General features: G+C 44.2%; 2 protein-coding genes across 13 annotated transcripts in view; one reads left to right on the top strand and one right to left on the bottom strand.

Annotated features, from left to right (window-relative positions):
* Positions 1 to 16,030, bottom strand: part of LOC143906375 (mediator of RNA polymerase II transcription subunit 20-like) — a 78,343-nt gene that overhangs the window by 48,355 nt on the left and 13,958 nt on the right. The window lies entirely within an intron of this gene.
* LOC143906373 (facilitated trehalose transporter Tret1-2 homolog) overlaps positions 1 to 16,030 on the top strand; it is a 63,589-nt gene that overhangs the window by 37,509 nt on the left and 10,050 nt on the right. For 8 of the 9 annotated variants that reach the window (XM_077422455.1, XM_077422456.1, XM_077422457.1 and 5 more), the window contains one exon: positions 15,214 to 15,315. In XM_077422455.1, the coding sequence (XP_077278581.1) occupies positions 15,214 to 15,315 (102 nt within the window). Of the gene's footprint in view, positions 1 to 63; positions 974 to 15,213; positions 15,316 to 16,030 lie in introns of those variants that run through there. The other variant, XM_077422454.1, reaches the window with a different exon arrangement.

A 16,030-nucleotide genomic window follows, 5' to 3' on the forward strand; every position in this document is an offset into this window, starting at 1 on the left:
GAGAGCGCGTGCTGCTCCGAAGCCCTATACCCGTCGGTCGAAAGAGAGCTCGGTGCTCAGTGCTACGATGGTCACCAAGCGGACAGGTCGCAGCCTTCTCCACTGCGGTCCATACGCCGGTCCTCGTTCGTTCGCCTCTCTCGTCTATCCGGCCGTTCGTCCGATTGTCAAGCGAGCGCTCGCGTCTCGCTTAATCGCGCCTAATTAAGACGAGCCCGCGTCTATCCGGAGCTTCGCGAGTGCACTGCGCGCGACGCACTGTCATTGACCGTCTGCGGCCCGTGCGCTCGCCGTAAATCATCGGGGCTCTTACCCGCGGCGAAGATAGAGAGAGAGAGAGAGACTGCAGGGTAATTGTGTCACGGTTGATGTACGGATTTATTTTCGTGCGCGGTAGAGACTCGCCGTTTTCATCATCGCCGTCGATGACTCGCCGGAGTCACCGTCAGAATCGTCGTCATCGCTTCGTCGATTCTCCTATCCGTATCGTGGCGATACGATTATCGGCTATTCGCAGACCTGACGCGCGTGAAAGCGGTCGGGACGAAAGCTCTCGAGATAGAGCGCTTTATCGAGGCGACCCTAAGAGCCCGTCAGTGAGTGCGCTCCAATGAGATCAAAGGACCGATAAGCGAAGCTGGAAGCGGATGAATGAGAAAGAATATAGCGCGCGCATGCCGACGGAAGAGACGCGTGATTATTCCCGATGATACCCGCGAGCCGCTGTGAAGAGATCGGAGCGCGTGCTGTACACCTCTTCGTGGACGCCGGCGAGGAAAGTTCGCACGTGCTTCTGCCGCAGTCTCCCACCTCTCCGTGCGAAGCACGTGGTCGCCGCCAGGAGACTTCTTTCCACACGACGTAAGATCAAAGGCGCGTGATTGTAGTTACTGCTGCGGTTTGCGCTGTTATCCGCGCGTTCATTGAAGACATGGATGCAAAGACGGCATTAACGAAAGATAAGATTCTCCAGGTAATTGCGATCAAAAATTTTCATTTTTTTGTCAAGATTAATGATACTTTTCTGGAATGAATACTACATCTCGAAATAAAATATATAGTAATGTAAAAGAAAGTATTAGAAGATTCTTTGAAAATTTTTCTGACATCTGTGTAAGGCAGCAATGTGAATGGCCTCACCGGACTGCCTTGGTTAGCTGCTAGGTCAGCCGTGTAATTTCTGGGCCGTACGTAATTTAACGCAGTTGCACTTACGTCACGTGATTACATGATTTCCGTGAATATCCGCGCTCCGCTGTTTATTTCGATTCTCTGTTCCATTAAAGGGAGACGATCATAATTCGCGTTCCGCTTCCCGCTTTGGCATTATGAAAACCAAAAGTGTGCTACGTTTATGATTAAACGACTCGTCATTTTGGATATTTTATAACATGTAAACAGATAATGATTCCCGGATTATGGGATTTTTCGTTTTAAATATTTGGCTCGATTGTGATTTCGTTAAACGTCTGATAAAAACTTAAACCACGATCGGGAATCACGAGATAAGAATATATACGAGCGATATATTCTGTCAGCTCTCTGTTCAGGCTAAACCGGTGATAATGTCCCGAGAGTTTAGTTATCTGTCAGAAAAAGTAGTGCCAGTGAAAGTAGCCAGAGTTCATTAAAGTTGAAATTCTATTTTTCGGTTATGTCGCGACTTTTGTCGTATTTTTATAGATATTATTGATGTTCAAGTGAAGAGGTTATCAACCGGCCGAATCTTCCGGCCACTTGCGTCAACACTGATCGATTTCATTCGAAGGCAGACGTGCCTTTCACGATACGCGCCATTCGTGCTAAAGTTCACGCGCAGACATACAAGTTTCAAACCGAAAGTGCCTCGAAAAGTAATTATGCAACGCATTCATTACGAGAACAGAAGTCGAATAGAAACATTCACTAAAAATAACGTATCTTGAAATAGAAAAATGCGGTAGTACTTTCAACTTGAAAAAAGTACATGGTGCCGGAACAAATATATATGTTGAATTTTACACAGCAAATCAGGAACGTTACTTTTACAAGCGAAACATATTGCCTCGGTCAATTACGTCACGTAATTAATACGGCCTGCGCTACATCCGCCTCGCTCGTTTCATCTCCGGAAGCTGCTTCCCGCGGCGATGGATGTCGGGGGGTCTCGAATCTTCTTGCTTTATCGCTGACTTAAGCACAGATCGATTCGCGATGAGAAATTACGCGCGATAAGACACGCTCTCGTCTGGAGCATGTACGCATGTCGAGAATGTTGTGTGCGTGTTGTATACGTATTCGATGTGTATGTATTATGCATGCGCTGCATATGTACGTGACATTCTTGTCGTGTAATCCGCAGAGTTGACGTGCGCCGAGTCACCCTGATGAAGGATCTTTATCCATTTCAGTGGGTTGCCTTGTCGGAAATATCACTCGACGAGTATAATACTTCCTATTATGATAAAAGATATGTGCGTCGGACCGAGTCCGTAAATTTACAACTTCTTATCCGTTGCTTTTAATCCGTGCAGGACCCGGATATTTAGAGCAAACTAATATTTACTACTGCTACTCGTTGATAAGCGGAAATCCGACCGATGCAATAGATCCGATTTCGCGCTATTATTAATGCCTTAAGCTACAGTTAGAAATGTATTACCATCGCGTGGATATAATTTGCGTTATCACAATTTAATAATATTTCTCAGATACCTCTTCATATCAATTTAAGCGAGAGTACAGTAAACTTTGGCTAATTCAACCCTTTGATAATATGGCTCGTCTCGACACTGTCGCGGGCTTCCGCTCTAAACGAAAAATGAAAAATCAAAAACATTAAAAATTGGTGAATGTCTAAAAATGGAAACTGCCCTGTACATGTATAGTTGCAAAAAGGCAAACATGTATTAAGACTAAATATTTTTCTAAATATAATGCCCATTTTCACCAACGTCGTTTAACTTTAACCTAGTTAAGACCATTAATATATGTAATAAGTTCAATTATATACTATGACAATTTCACATATTATTTAATTTATCTCCTATATGTATTTCGTATATTCCAATAATCCAGCAAATCCATTAATCCAGGCCCTACCTGGTTAATAGTGTCGGATTAGCGAGAGTTTACTGTATATCTATTATTTCTCATAAATTCATTTTAAAATTATCTAAATATATTTTGATAATATTATACAATTTTATGTTTTTGCTACACAAATAGTAATTTTTTTTCGGCTAAATTTTCGTGTTACGTAAAATGAGTGATTTTAACGAAAACACACACGGCATTCTCGCTTAATATTCTAAAATGGGCTCCCCCCCCCCGAAGTCTCCGCTCAGGACCTAATAACAGAGTGATGTTTGCAAACTGGTTGTCGAAAGAATAGGATACTGTTCAGCATAATTCGTCCCCTCCCGTGAAAAGTGGAGCACGTGCCTTCGTGCATATTTGGAGAGTTGAACAATGCAACAAAATTTCTATACAGTCATTCGAATAGTTCAGTCAAGTCGTCTCCTTTTTTCAGCTACCGTCAATAATTTGTCATTTATAAGTTTTTTCAAATTTACAGAAATTTTTCAATTCGTTAAAAATGCGACAGGCGAGAAGTCACTTGGTATTACTAATGTGTCAATGGTCGCAACTGTTTGTGAGTGCCATCGTGTGAAAAAAGAACGAGAGGGGAAGACGAGAGTCGAAAGAGCGCTTTTATTAATTGATACGATCTTTGTCTCCGAGGCGCGACGACCACGAAGACGTCAGCTGTGAACAACGCGTCGCGATGGACCGTGCGTAATGGGAGAGGGAAAAACTTTGCGCATCCCGTTGCGCGATTGCGGCGCAATTTGCCAATTTTATGCACACTTTGCGAATAATGATCGAAAGTAGAACACGTGACCGCGGCGCGGCATTGTTCGCGGCGTGACAATGGAATCGAATGTTTTGTTGGGGATAATAGAGCGCGTGGCCTACACGCTAATGAAAGGGTTGCACCTTTGAATACATCGAATGCATATATACCGGTGTATCTAGGGCTCAGCGGTGCTCAGATCGCGTATCTCGAAGCATGAAAGGATGGACCTGGGACGGAGGTCCACGATCGATATCCGTTCGACGTCTGGGCGACATTTTTTCCAGTCCTTCTCAAGCTTTGGACGATTTTATTTTAATCACACGCTCGGTTTTTATTTCACCGCATAATAGTATTAACAACAACGCGCGCGCATTAACGACGAAGATTCGCGTCGCGCGTGGAAAATTTTAAATTTCCCGTACGCTTAGGCCGCTCCCAATTTTTCTTTTATTATTGTCCCATAAGGTGATTTGATGCATAAAAAAATCAGCTCTATTATGCATATCAGTCCTGGCGTATGCAAAGCGTAGCGATGCATGAAGGATTATCTTTACTATGCATATAAACGTTGATTACCCCGGCGACGCATATACAGGTCCGTGCGGTTCCTGTTTTGCAATAAGAAATATTCAAGGCTGCTGATCGCGGACAGCGTATCAGGGCCACGTAATGCATATCAATGTCGATTGAGCACCGTCGGTCCTGGACGGGCGCACGCGGCACGTCTATTATAACACCGTCCTCCGAAGCGCGCCGCAGGCCGCAATGTCAGAGTTCGAATGTATTCTTTAAAATGCTCGTAGAACAATGGTGGCTGGGGGTGTCCCGGCGGGGTGTCCTACGGTGCAGAAGTGCCACTGCACATTTGCAAGTCCCGATTGTACATACGGTATACATATACGAATGCATGCGCGATAGTCGTACAATGCCGAATAGAAGAAACTAAAAGTGCGATTACCATTGAAGAGCGAGGACCGAGAACCGAGAACCTTTCCCGCGACAGTTATCTCTCACTGTCGTTATTACTCATTGTCGCCGCTACGTTGTAGGTCGAAGATGCATTCGCGCATACTGGAACGAGCGCCAGGAGAGGCCTAGTTAAATCGTTCCTGACCGGGTTATATCTTGAAAGGGAAACTTCTTACCCTCTCGACGTTAGATATCGCGATGATAACGCGATAAACAGTGAATTTCTAATACTTTGTATTTCTTTCATAAATATTATAAATATTGATGATAGAAATATATGAGAAAGTTGTTTTTCCGAAAACATACGTGTCAAGAGAAAGTTATCTTTATGACAATGTACGCATATTACGTCTGTCTCGTGCATTTATTAAACATTTTGTTAGATGTCGTGCGGTGGCACAGATGATGTTTTGTCGTATATACAAGACATATTATTTATTCACGTCGTCGCGTATTCTATACGTTCTTATACATTTAGAATATCCCGTCTACGGAGTTAGTGAATGACTTCCGTTGCTGCGTGAATGTCGCGTTAATACGGGAGCACATTTCACTTTATCTCCGGCTTGATGCCGCGAATCAAACGTATAAAACGAATGACTTGCTTTCAACGTGAAAAAAAAATGTTAAAAGAATTGGTCTCGCCGAGCTTTCAAAGGCAAAAAAAATAATCCGAACGAAAAAAGACCGGTGACACCTTAATTTCTAATAATTACAATATTTTTAAACATTTTTCACGTATGTAATATATGAAAAAAGATTGATATTAAAATTTAGAAGCGGGATGAATTGTTGATCGAAGCTGTACAAAAACTATACCATGACATTTCTGGGAATCGTTAAAGTCAGTCGTGTCTCAAGAAAAGGCACTGTTTACGTATAAGATTTCCGTACTTCAATAAATCTGGCCTGAAGAAGCGGTTACAAGAGAGAAGTAAGTAGGGGTGACCTGCAAATATTTGCTCGACAAGAGAAAAAGGGTGAATATCCACGTGGTAACGCAATGCTCAGCACATTTCCCAATAAATGTAAGACACGTTGCCGGATATCGGATTGCTTGTCCATCGATTATTTTTCGTCTTTTTAGAACGCTTTCGCATATTTTATTTCCGAAAATTCTCTCTAGAATTATTTCATTTTATCCGTAAATAAAATTATAGATGACAAATAAATAGGACGCAAGCGCGTTTTGTGTGCAAAGGCCAAAATATGCGTTTTTGGGAAATAATGGACGATGAGATTAAACTAATTACATTGGGTTCTACGTTGCCTCTGTCTGTTAATATTGTATCACTGAAAACAGCACGAACGTCATTTACACAACTCTCGTGTGTCCCAGTTATACTATAGATATACCGTGTGCTATCGTTAATATCTTTATCAATCTTTTTGTGATACTATATCGGATTTCTCTTTCACAGCACCGTAATATTCTTGAATATTTAGTAATTTTCGTCAATATTTATATTTAACTACATTCACGTGTTATTTTATCGGACATGCGAGAAGGCGTTTTCTCGAAACAGGTCTCTAGTAGCCAACGCAAATAGACGTCCTCTTTTCTAGCCCGGGACTAGTTTCGAATTAACGTCAAGGCACTCAAGACGCTTCTTGATAACTCGATTCAATACTGAGCAGTTGTTTCGTATCCATGGTTAGTCAGCGTGAAGCCTAAATTTATTTTTAAACGCTTAACTCGCAGACGTCACGACCAAACTGAAAGCTTCGGACATCGTTGAAATTCCAAGTCACTCGCTTCTAATATCGCAGTCCGCTCTCTATGCTTAAATCGACGCTTCGCTATCGCGATTACCTTAAATTGGAACACAATATCCTCCGTGAATCGATAAATATTTCAGATTGCGTCATTTGAAACTCTAAACATCACAACGTTTTATTATCTTATATAACACAAAGAATTATGTAAAAGTTATGTGTTATTTAAAATAAAAATGATGTGAGAAAAAACATTTTGATATCTACTTTCGCGTGTACTAAGTATTCGATTAAGTTTGAGAACGATTCTGTTTCACGTGGGAACGACAATGTAATTGGAACTCGAACAGCTCAATTCCGAATATCGTCCGTCCGTTTCAACATTACAGTCGCGAGATGTCGAAATAGGACACCAAACTGAGAGAGAAGGGGTCGACAGGTCAGAAACGCTCCCCTCTGCACGTATGCGGTTCGTAGGGCGGTTACCGTAGAAATGCAGCGAAAGGAAGGAGATGTGTCGCCCCACAGAGAAATTACATCGCGTTACATCGTATCACGTGCACGGTAAGCGATACTTCAAAGTATCGTGCCAACAGGACGCGATACGGACGTAAAAGACCACTAAACGCAACATAATTGGGCTAATTCTATAGACACATTTTACATATTATTGCGATATTGTATATGTACATACATTGCAATGGAAATTCGTACTTATGATCAATGTAGATATTGCAGATCAACAAGAAACAAAAAAAGACATCGAATGCAGACATCGAATTCTAAAATCCAATATCGCTGCGTAGAAAAGTCGATGAGGAAGTGTCGCGAGTCGCGACGCGGAGCGACCTTTCGCAAGCGCGCTATCGCGCAAAATCGGAACAGGTCGACCCCCGATGAAATACGGTCCGTGCATCCTTCGCACCGACTCGACTCCGATATCCGTCCGATACACGTCGATTCCGTCGCGCACCAATGAAATAGCGTTCGCACCGTTACGTCTGGCGCGTATAAGTCTCCAAACGCGCGATTAGTTATCAGCGGCGGCCACCGTAGGCACGAGAGAGCCGGATCAAGCCGGATTTATTCATGGATCACCACGCGCCACACGGACGGATAATTCTCTCTCTCTCTCTCGTGTGTCTGGTGTCCACCTCCTTTTCTCGACTGACTCGCGGCGCGGCGTCGGTTCTTCCACGTGCTTTCTTTCGCCGTGATACCAGTCGCGCAAGCAGGCCAACATGCAACGCGGGGTTGAGATAAAATATTGCCGACGAGCGAACGCGCCGCCCGCCGTGAGCGAGATGCGAGGACGTATCTCTCTCTCTCTCTCTCTCTCTCTCTCTCTCTCTCTCTCTCTCTCTCTCTCTCTCTCTCTCTCTCTCTCTCTCTCTCTCTCTCTCTCTCTCTCTCTCTCTCGAGAGAGAGAGAGAGAGAGAGAGAGAGAGAGAGAGAAGGTTCAATTGTGCGCATCAATGGATCGCGAGCTGTCTAGAAGCGAGTATTAGATACACGCGTGGCACGTGGCATCGTAGATTTATTCTTAGCGCAAGCTCCAAACGTGCCACCTGAGATTCCTCTCCGAAGAAGAAAATACAGACGATTGTTTCTATGCTACTTATCGAGAAAATACTTAGAGAAGATACTTAGAGAATGAGAGAAAAAATATATAATATTTAATTGGTTAAAAAGTTATTGCTATGTTAAATTCTTAATGTAATTATTTTAATAATATTTTTATTATATATCGTTTTCAAATAGTTATATAATTTATAATACATTTCTGTAATTCTAAATTCTGTAATATTCTTTCATCTAATTCCGTATATGGAATTATGTATTATTCCAGTGTCGTCTAAATTAGGAAGGGGTTTATTGTTTTGATAGCAGCATCTTGAAACTGTCTCGAAATAACGTTCGTGTCGTGTCAACCTCGACCCCTTAATAATCCTTATAACTGAATGACGAGGAGAAATAGAAGGGGAGAGAGAGAGGAGACGTGCTGGGAACGTGGAAGAGAAGAATGAGGCGAGTTCACCCCGTAATGCTGAAGATCGTGACTTACATCGAGTTCTGGTCATTACCCGCGAAGTTCAAGCCCAAATGCATCGTGCATCCCGGGGATTACGGGGTAAATATGCCTTAAGCGTTCGAATCCGCCTTCGCGTCGATTCATAATTTCACGAGAATTTATTACCGCGGCGAAGCGAAGAAGACGAGACGCGTTCTCTTTCCTTCACTTCGGTCTTTCTCTCTGTCTCATTGCCTCGACGTTTATTTTCACAAGATTCATGCTTCGCCCAAGTCTTAACGATTCTAATCGCCATTGATATAAATTGGTGCAAGTTACGACGAAAATGAAGATTAACAATCGAGCAGTTCACATTAGAGAAGTTTTACAGCGCAATTTTTCTTTCTCGTGCAGCGATTATAATCATGTTAAGCGAACGATTTAATACGGAACCAAGTAGAGAATTTATTTTCGGTAGTTTAATCTGAATCGGCCCACCCTCCACGATAAATGACCGTTCAGGATAAAACGCGATTGTTTAGAAACAGAAAATCTGTATACGGCTCGCGGCGTACAACGCAAATGATGCGCGTAACACGCGTTTTATCGGGGCGGCCGTTAAAACGCCAGCTGGAACCAAGTGTTCGCGCTCGAGCTCACTTATCGTATAAGCTGCAAAAGAGGGGCGGACGCGCATAAGTTACTCTAAGTCATCTTTTCGCGCGGTCCCCTTGAGGCCGTAATGTCGCGTGCGCGAGCTATCACCCGCGCGATAAATGGTCGTTTCGGAAAAAGAGGAAAGAGAGCGGGCAGACGGCGATGAAATATGACGGACAAATTGGCCGGTTGCTCTAGAAGACGGTCGCACTTGGATATACGGTATTCATAGCCACTTGACCCGAATGCACGCGCGAAAGGCGCGGGGTGGCGAGCTTGGAGACGTAAAGAGTAACCTAATAGAACGTAAAGTATGGGATGTGTGTAAAGTCGTATTTCACGGCTCTCCTTCCGTGCATCTCATCTCGCCCTCGGATAGTCGAATGGAACGCATCTGCCAGCTCCAGTCCCTTCCCTCATCGTCCCGCCTTCCTGTTTCCTTCCGCGTGTCTCTTGCCGCGCGCTTCTCCGCCCGCGCGCGACGAAAACGAAAATCAACCCAGCGAGTATCGCTGCCCGGATCAACGACTCGCGCGGACGGGAATGGCGAGAAGGAGTGTTGTACACCGCTGCTTCTCTTTTTCGGAGCCGAATCGACCGAGCTGAATCGCTTTCAGCTGTGAACGCAAACACGTCGAAAAAAATTCCCTCTGACACGTCGTCGTGCCGGATGAAAGAGATAAAGGCGAGGGGACGATAAAAGAGCTGGCAGCAGATCCGAACGCCTCCTCTCTCAGCGCTTTTAATTGTCCGCGAATCTGCGCTATCGCTACGAATTTTTTGAATTAAGACCAATATTTTAAATGTGGCATTTCAATAAATTTAATAACAAACTTCGAGAGAGAGCATGTCGACTTTGCGTTTAAATTTGCATAGATAATCCTAAAATATGCGGCAGGTTAATTAATTTCGACGAAGAGTATTATTAAAGTATTAAAAGAATATGTTAAAAGACGGACAATGGAAAAAGTTCGCTGACAGCTTTTAACCTCGTCGATTGTGCGAATGTCGTCAAATTGATCGCCACGGAAATATTGAATCGTTAAAACTTCGTCCCGAGAGAACAGACGATAGAAAAAGAAACATTACGGTTTTACGGAAATAGCGCTGGTGGAATAACGTTGCGAGAAACTCCGAGCTCGCGAGCTGAAATTAAACTTTCTAATGAATGAACCGTAGTCTTGGCTGAGTAATGTAACGCGCCGCAGTTGCGCGTATATGCATGTATAATTAATGGCTACGAGTTTAAAGACAACTTTGCGCGATTAAGCAACGCGAATGCGAGCGCTACGCAGCGCGCCTGGAAAAAAAAAGCGACGGCATATCCCGACCGAATTTGCAGGGCTCTCGTTAAATTGCAAAAGTGAAGTTTCGAATTCCGATTCGAACGTAAAGCCACGAATAAAATTGCTTTCCAAGATTTCTTACGACGCCAGGAGGTTGCTGTCGAATGCGGGACGTTAGGTGTTGCTTCTTTGAAGGTTTCTTTCGTGCCAACCCAGCTACGGCGAATGAAAGAGTTTCTCGCTTAGCGAAATTCCAGCAATTAAGTGTATCACGCGCATTTTGTTTCAGAGTGGACGCGCACGTCTCGCGCGAGCGCCACAACGAGTCTTACATGAACACCGGCGAATGATATCTCCGGTGTTCATTTCGCCTCTTTGTGTTTTCGTGCGAGACAGAAACGCTTACGTTAATGAAATCCGTTCGTGGAGGATCCCTCTCGTAAAGGCTAGTATAAAGAACGTCGCGGCAAAAAGCGTTGAGATTAAAAGTTGCTACCTCTTCATTAAGACTAATGAAACATTTTCTTTTAATTATTAACCTGGGAATCTCTTTATAGTAAGATTATTCCATTAAAAAAAAATCAAAAATTCTATGTACGGTGCAAGAATTAATTTCGCGAGAAAAGATGGTAATAATAATTTATTTACAATTTATTTTTTTTTCTTTCTCTTCGCGAAAGAGATATACGTGAGTGGAACGACAAATGCCGACGCAGCGGAGCATAGCGTGCGTTGCACAATTCTATTATAATTTGTCGTAATTGTCGCACGTGAATTAGTGCAGTTACGAGCGTCGCATCCACAGACTTAAGCGTCGTGGATGTCTTGGTAAGAAATGTCGGATACACGCGGATCTCTCTCGATACTACACAAGCGCGCGTATACAAAACCTTTTATCTCACACTGATACGTACGACACGTAATACGTTCTCATGAACGTCGCGCGCGGATTAATCACGTCTCTGTTTGATGTTTGCATTGGAAGTGATATACGCCGCGTAAGAGATAATCACTCGCTACCGCCTCTGATTCGCCGCGTGTATATACAATCACGGAGATGCTGTGGGTTTATCTTTTGTTGAAAATCGGCACGATACATAGAGTTTAATCTAGAATTATTAAATTGCCAAGTTGGAAATTAATTACGTCAAATTGATAGGGGAGACCCACAGCGGCTTTGGCGCAAGGAGAGAATATCACGGGCGGGATTAAAAAGATCCCCTCCTTAGGTCGACGATATATCGTTATACACCGCAGTGTACACTTGAGCCTGTATATCGCGTTATTATTCCGCCGCTCGTCCTCCGGTGCAGTGATAAAATTCTAATAGCGCGGTTATATACGTAGGTCGATTCTGTGTGCATTTTCTCTCGTCGGTAGAGATCGCACACGCGGCTTCTCCCATTTATTTCTCGTCGGCCAGAGCACGGAGCTTCCCGCCTTATCGCAAAAATCAGTAATTAAGTTACGTTTCCCCCGGTACCCTCGAAGAACGAACGCGCGATGAAACGATTTCGAAACGGCAGCGGCCAACCCCCTTTTAGCTCGCGGCGCGGCGCGGCTGTTCTTCGTGACTGAGGGCGAGAGCGGGGCATCTCTTATTAAATCTCGGCACGAAATTATTATTAAGCGTCTTGCACTATCCATAGGATCCGCCGCGTACGACCGCCTTCCAGGCGCACGTTGCGCGTTGCACAGATTTACTCGCGACTATACTTAAACGTTCTACGCTACGTGTGCTTCTCGCGCGATTCGTTTACCGCGAAACTCTCACGCGCGAAATTTATTAATTTCCGGATTATCCCGCCCGCGATTCCCGTCTCCGCGCCGTATACAAACGCGATTTCAATTAATCAATAACGAACACAATTTCCGAGACGAGGTAAATGCGACCGGTGTCGAATTATAAATTCAGAAAACGCGTACACGTCGAGCGTTTTCGTGCTTTTACCGCCCGCCCGCTCGCTCGCCGTTCAATTAGCCGCGCAGCCGACGGCTGTGCAAAAAAAGGCCGGTTTTACTCTCGTTATCTTTGGTTCTGCATTTACAAAGAAAAAGAGCGGTCAAAGCGAAATTTATAGTACGAAGCGTTTTAACGACGTTTTTACGCCGCTCCGCTTTGGAAAAGATAAATTGCGGAGCCGACGCTCGCGACTCGCGCCCGTTTTTATCGATATTCCGATATTCCACGGAATATTGTATTACCATTTCGAAACGTAACAACGAAAATATAAACCATACAACCCGTCGTTATTGTTACGTGAAATTATTATTCGTATAATAAAGAAATCTCGCGTTTCACGTTTCGTTGCGCGCGATAATCATTTTTGCGCGTTTTTCACGAGCGTATTTTCCATACGAGAGAAAGCCCACCCATTCTCTTCCATTCTTATCCTACGTTCCCTCGTGTGATATGTTTTTCACGACGATACGAATGGGACGGAGGTTAGTGTTACATACTGCACAGTTCGCGAACTATCTGCAAACTCTATTCCGACGTGATCGTCCTCATGGAATTCCCTAGCGTATCTCGAGATATTGATTTTGCGACACGATTTGCCGGGGATGCCCACAGCGCCGCACACTCGGGGAAATAAATCCGCGAATGGAATCTAGGTGGAGAGGAAGGAAACGTGAGAAATCGCATTTGGTAAATTATATGAGACTTATCTGCCATCTTGTCGATTATTGAAAATCGGCTATAACTCATTCGTCACGCCGGCGATGCCAGTCTGAGCGGGAGGGAGATAGCGCGGCAGGAGAAAAGCGACGGAAAAGGAAGGGAGGACAAAAAGTGAAATATAGATTAATCGGAGATTCGACGGCGAGGGTAAAAAAAAACCGCGAACCTCGGGGGATCGGTAACATCGCATGAATGACCAGGAGACTCGCATTAAGTGGGAAACATTCGCGTCGTTCGCCATCGCCTTATGGTTCCTTATTGATTTTCGCTGATGTACTCGGTTATTAGCTCGCATCGTCGCTTGATGCCAACTAAGACGATTATATGCTCGTCAGAGGATATTTGAAACATATTCGCAGTCTACGAAGACATCAACGGTATCAGAGAAAAATCCTAGTTTATATAAAGTGTCATTTTTTTTCTTAATTGAGAGAAAGTCTTAAAAGATCTGAGACTCAAAGCTTGAGCGCCTCAATCAGCACGCATTAGAATATTCTCTTCGTTTCGTCATGCGAGCGTTGGTTCTTTTATAGATGCATAGACGCGTCTTCTTAGCTCTTACGGAACAGCTTCGTGCGAGCGTTCGCTGAATCGGCGTGCAAAATTTTGTCAGACAGAACCAGTTCGTCGTAAATCCGTTCACGAAAGGCGTGAGCGGAACGACCCTCGATATAACTCACGAGATTGCGCGATATCGGAAAGTCCTCGAGTGTCGCTGGTCGTCGGCGCCGCAAGTCGCAACGACAGCCTCAAAGTCTAAACTATCGGAGGAATTGGATCCCGGCCACCATCAGGTGCGCATAAATAAACAACGAAAAGGGTACGCCGGCGGGCTAAGAGATCCGATCTTAATATCTATAATGGAGAGAGTGCTCGACGATGATTTAGATAGAGTCATTTTACGGCGGTCTGATCTAACGACTACTTGACGCCTGGCTCTCTACATTTTCCGTTTCAAGGTTACTTAAGCGTATTACGGCAGCCCAGCCGTCGTCCACAAGTGTAATATATTCATATGCAGCCTATAATCAGACTGTAATTGAACTGTACTATGGAATTATAATTAAATTTAGCAAGTGATTTAATTTATCAGCGTTCACGCGTGGATTAATCACCGTAATTTGTAAAGACTGCAAAAGAAAAACTTAACGCATAGCATCTTAGCTCCGCGGTTTAATAAAAACGGGACAATGTTAAGATGAGCTTTTCAGGAGAAGCGAGCGCTTCGGGAGTTCTCTAAAGGAAATTCGCCGGTATTAAGGTCGACGCCCATATTGACGAAGGTCTTCGAACAATAACGGCCGTCGATCGTTAAATCGGAACGAGTAATAAAGCGGCCGTCTGATACGCGTAAACCCGGGTTATCGCGCGTTCACTCCCACGTCTCTTTCACCAAGTTGATCGATATATCTCAATATGCGGGTCACGCGTTGATCATCATCGTCGAACGATCAACGCGTAAAATGCTAGGTAATAACCTCGGCGAATGAAATATAACGCGCGTATAATGTCGCGACAGTATACCAACATCGCTCGCACTTCCGTGTATTTAATGCGCTCTAACCCATAAATCTAACATCTTTTCGTTATTCGGTCCAACGAGCTTGACGCGATAACCAAGATGACAGCTCTCACAGTAGCAGCGTCTCTTAAGCTGTTCGGCTATTGCCTGGGTGACTTGCGTTCGAGTCGGTAAGATAATACAAATGATTGACGGCCCACTCTCGTCCCCAAAAGGGCAGCTAACGATTCCGTGGTCAGCAGACTGGAAGAGAGAGGGCGGGAAAGTGTGTTATCAGCGGAAAGAAAGTTTTGTGATGAAAATATCAGAGTCGTACACTTCCCAAAAATGAAGACAGGGAGAATTACTTTAAGAATCTTTCGATTCTAACGATTTCAAAAAGAAGTTAAAATAAAACTAGACGTATACGGGTATAAAACTGGTACGATCGGAAACGAAGAAAATAACCGCGCGCGACAAAGTAAAGGAAAAACCAATTCGATGCTGGTTTAGTTATCGGTGATATTGATCGTCATTTGCATTTTGTTGCAGGTAACAACGATACCGGACGAGGGCGAGGACAATTTCAAAATGCCCAGGGCTTCCGTGGTACATATGACGTCGACGGCGACGAGGCCGCATCACATGTCACAAGTATATCATATATCATCAATAAAGTTATTAATTCGTTAAGTTTACGCTAATAATAAATAATCGTCTTTATATCAATTAAGTGTGAAATTTAGATGACTATCGTATGCAACGACGTATCTCAGAGATTTGTCAAAGGCATAAGAATGGCAACAAAAAAACGGTCCACCGAAGGCGCGATTTCGATGTATTCTTCTCGTGGCTCCGTAGCTACCGAATTTCTAACGCAATTATGGATATTTTTACTCAGCGCACGCTGGCAATTTGTGCCCCTCCGGCATCGGTGTGTTCGCAGGACGCGGTTCTTAAATAATCGGACGGGCGGAGTGCGACGAATTTTTTTTTTCTGCTTGGCGAGGAGCCATATTGATATGCAAACATGCACCGAAGATAGCACCGAGCGTAATTGAGTGGTCCGGTTTAAAATGGATATCGCGCACGAAGGCCTTTCGGGGAGAGCAAGAGAAGACCGCCGTCGTACACTCACATACACTGGGTGCGCACTTAACACAGCATCACGTACCCAGACCAACCATCCTCATAATCGTGTAAGCGGGAGTCGACTTTTAAAGCTCGTTCTCCCTCTCCCTTTCTCTCTCGTCTTTACCCCACAGTCGACTAATAGTTTTAAGCTAATGGCTCCCCCGGCTAACTTCGACCCGACGCTCTGACGCACATCCCCCGCGCTTGCGGAACTGCTCCGAGTATTTCGCACGGC

This window comes from Temnothorax americanus, unplaced genomic scaffold, assembly GCF_048541705.1.
Source record: "Temnothorax americanus isolate GAGA-0224 unplaced genomic scaffold, ASM4854170v1 Scaffold7, whole genome shotgun sequence".
Lineage (NCBI taxonomy): Eukaryota > Metazoa > Arthropoda > Insecta > Hymenoptera > Formicidae > Temnothorax > Temnothorax americanus.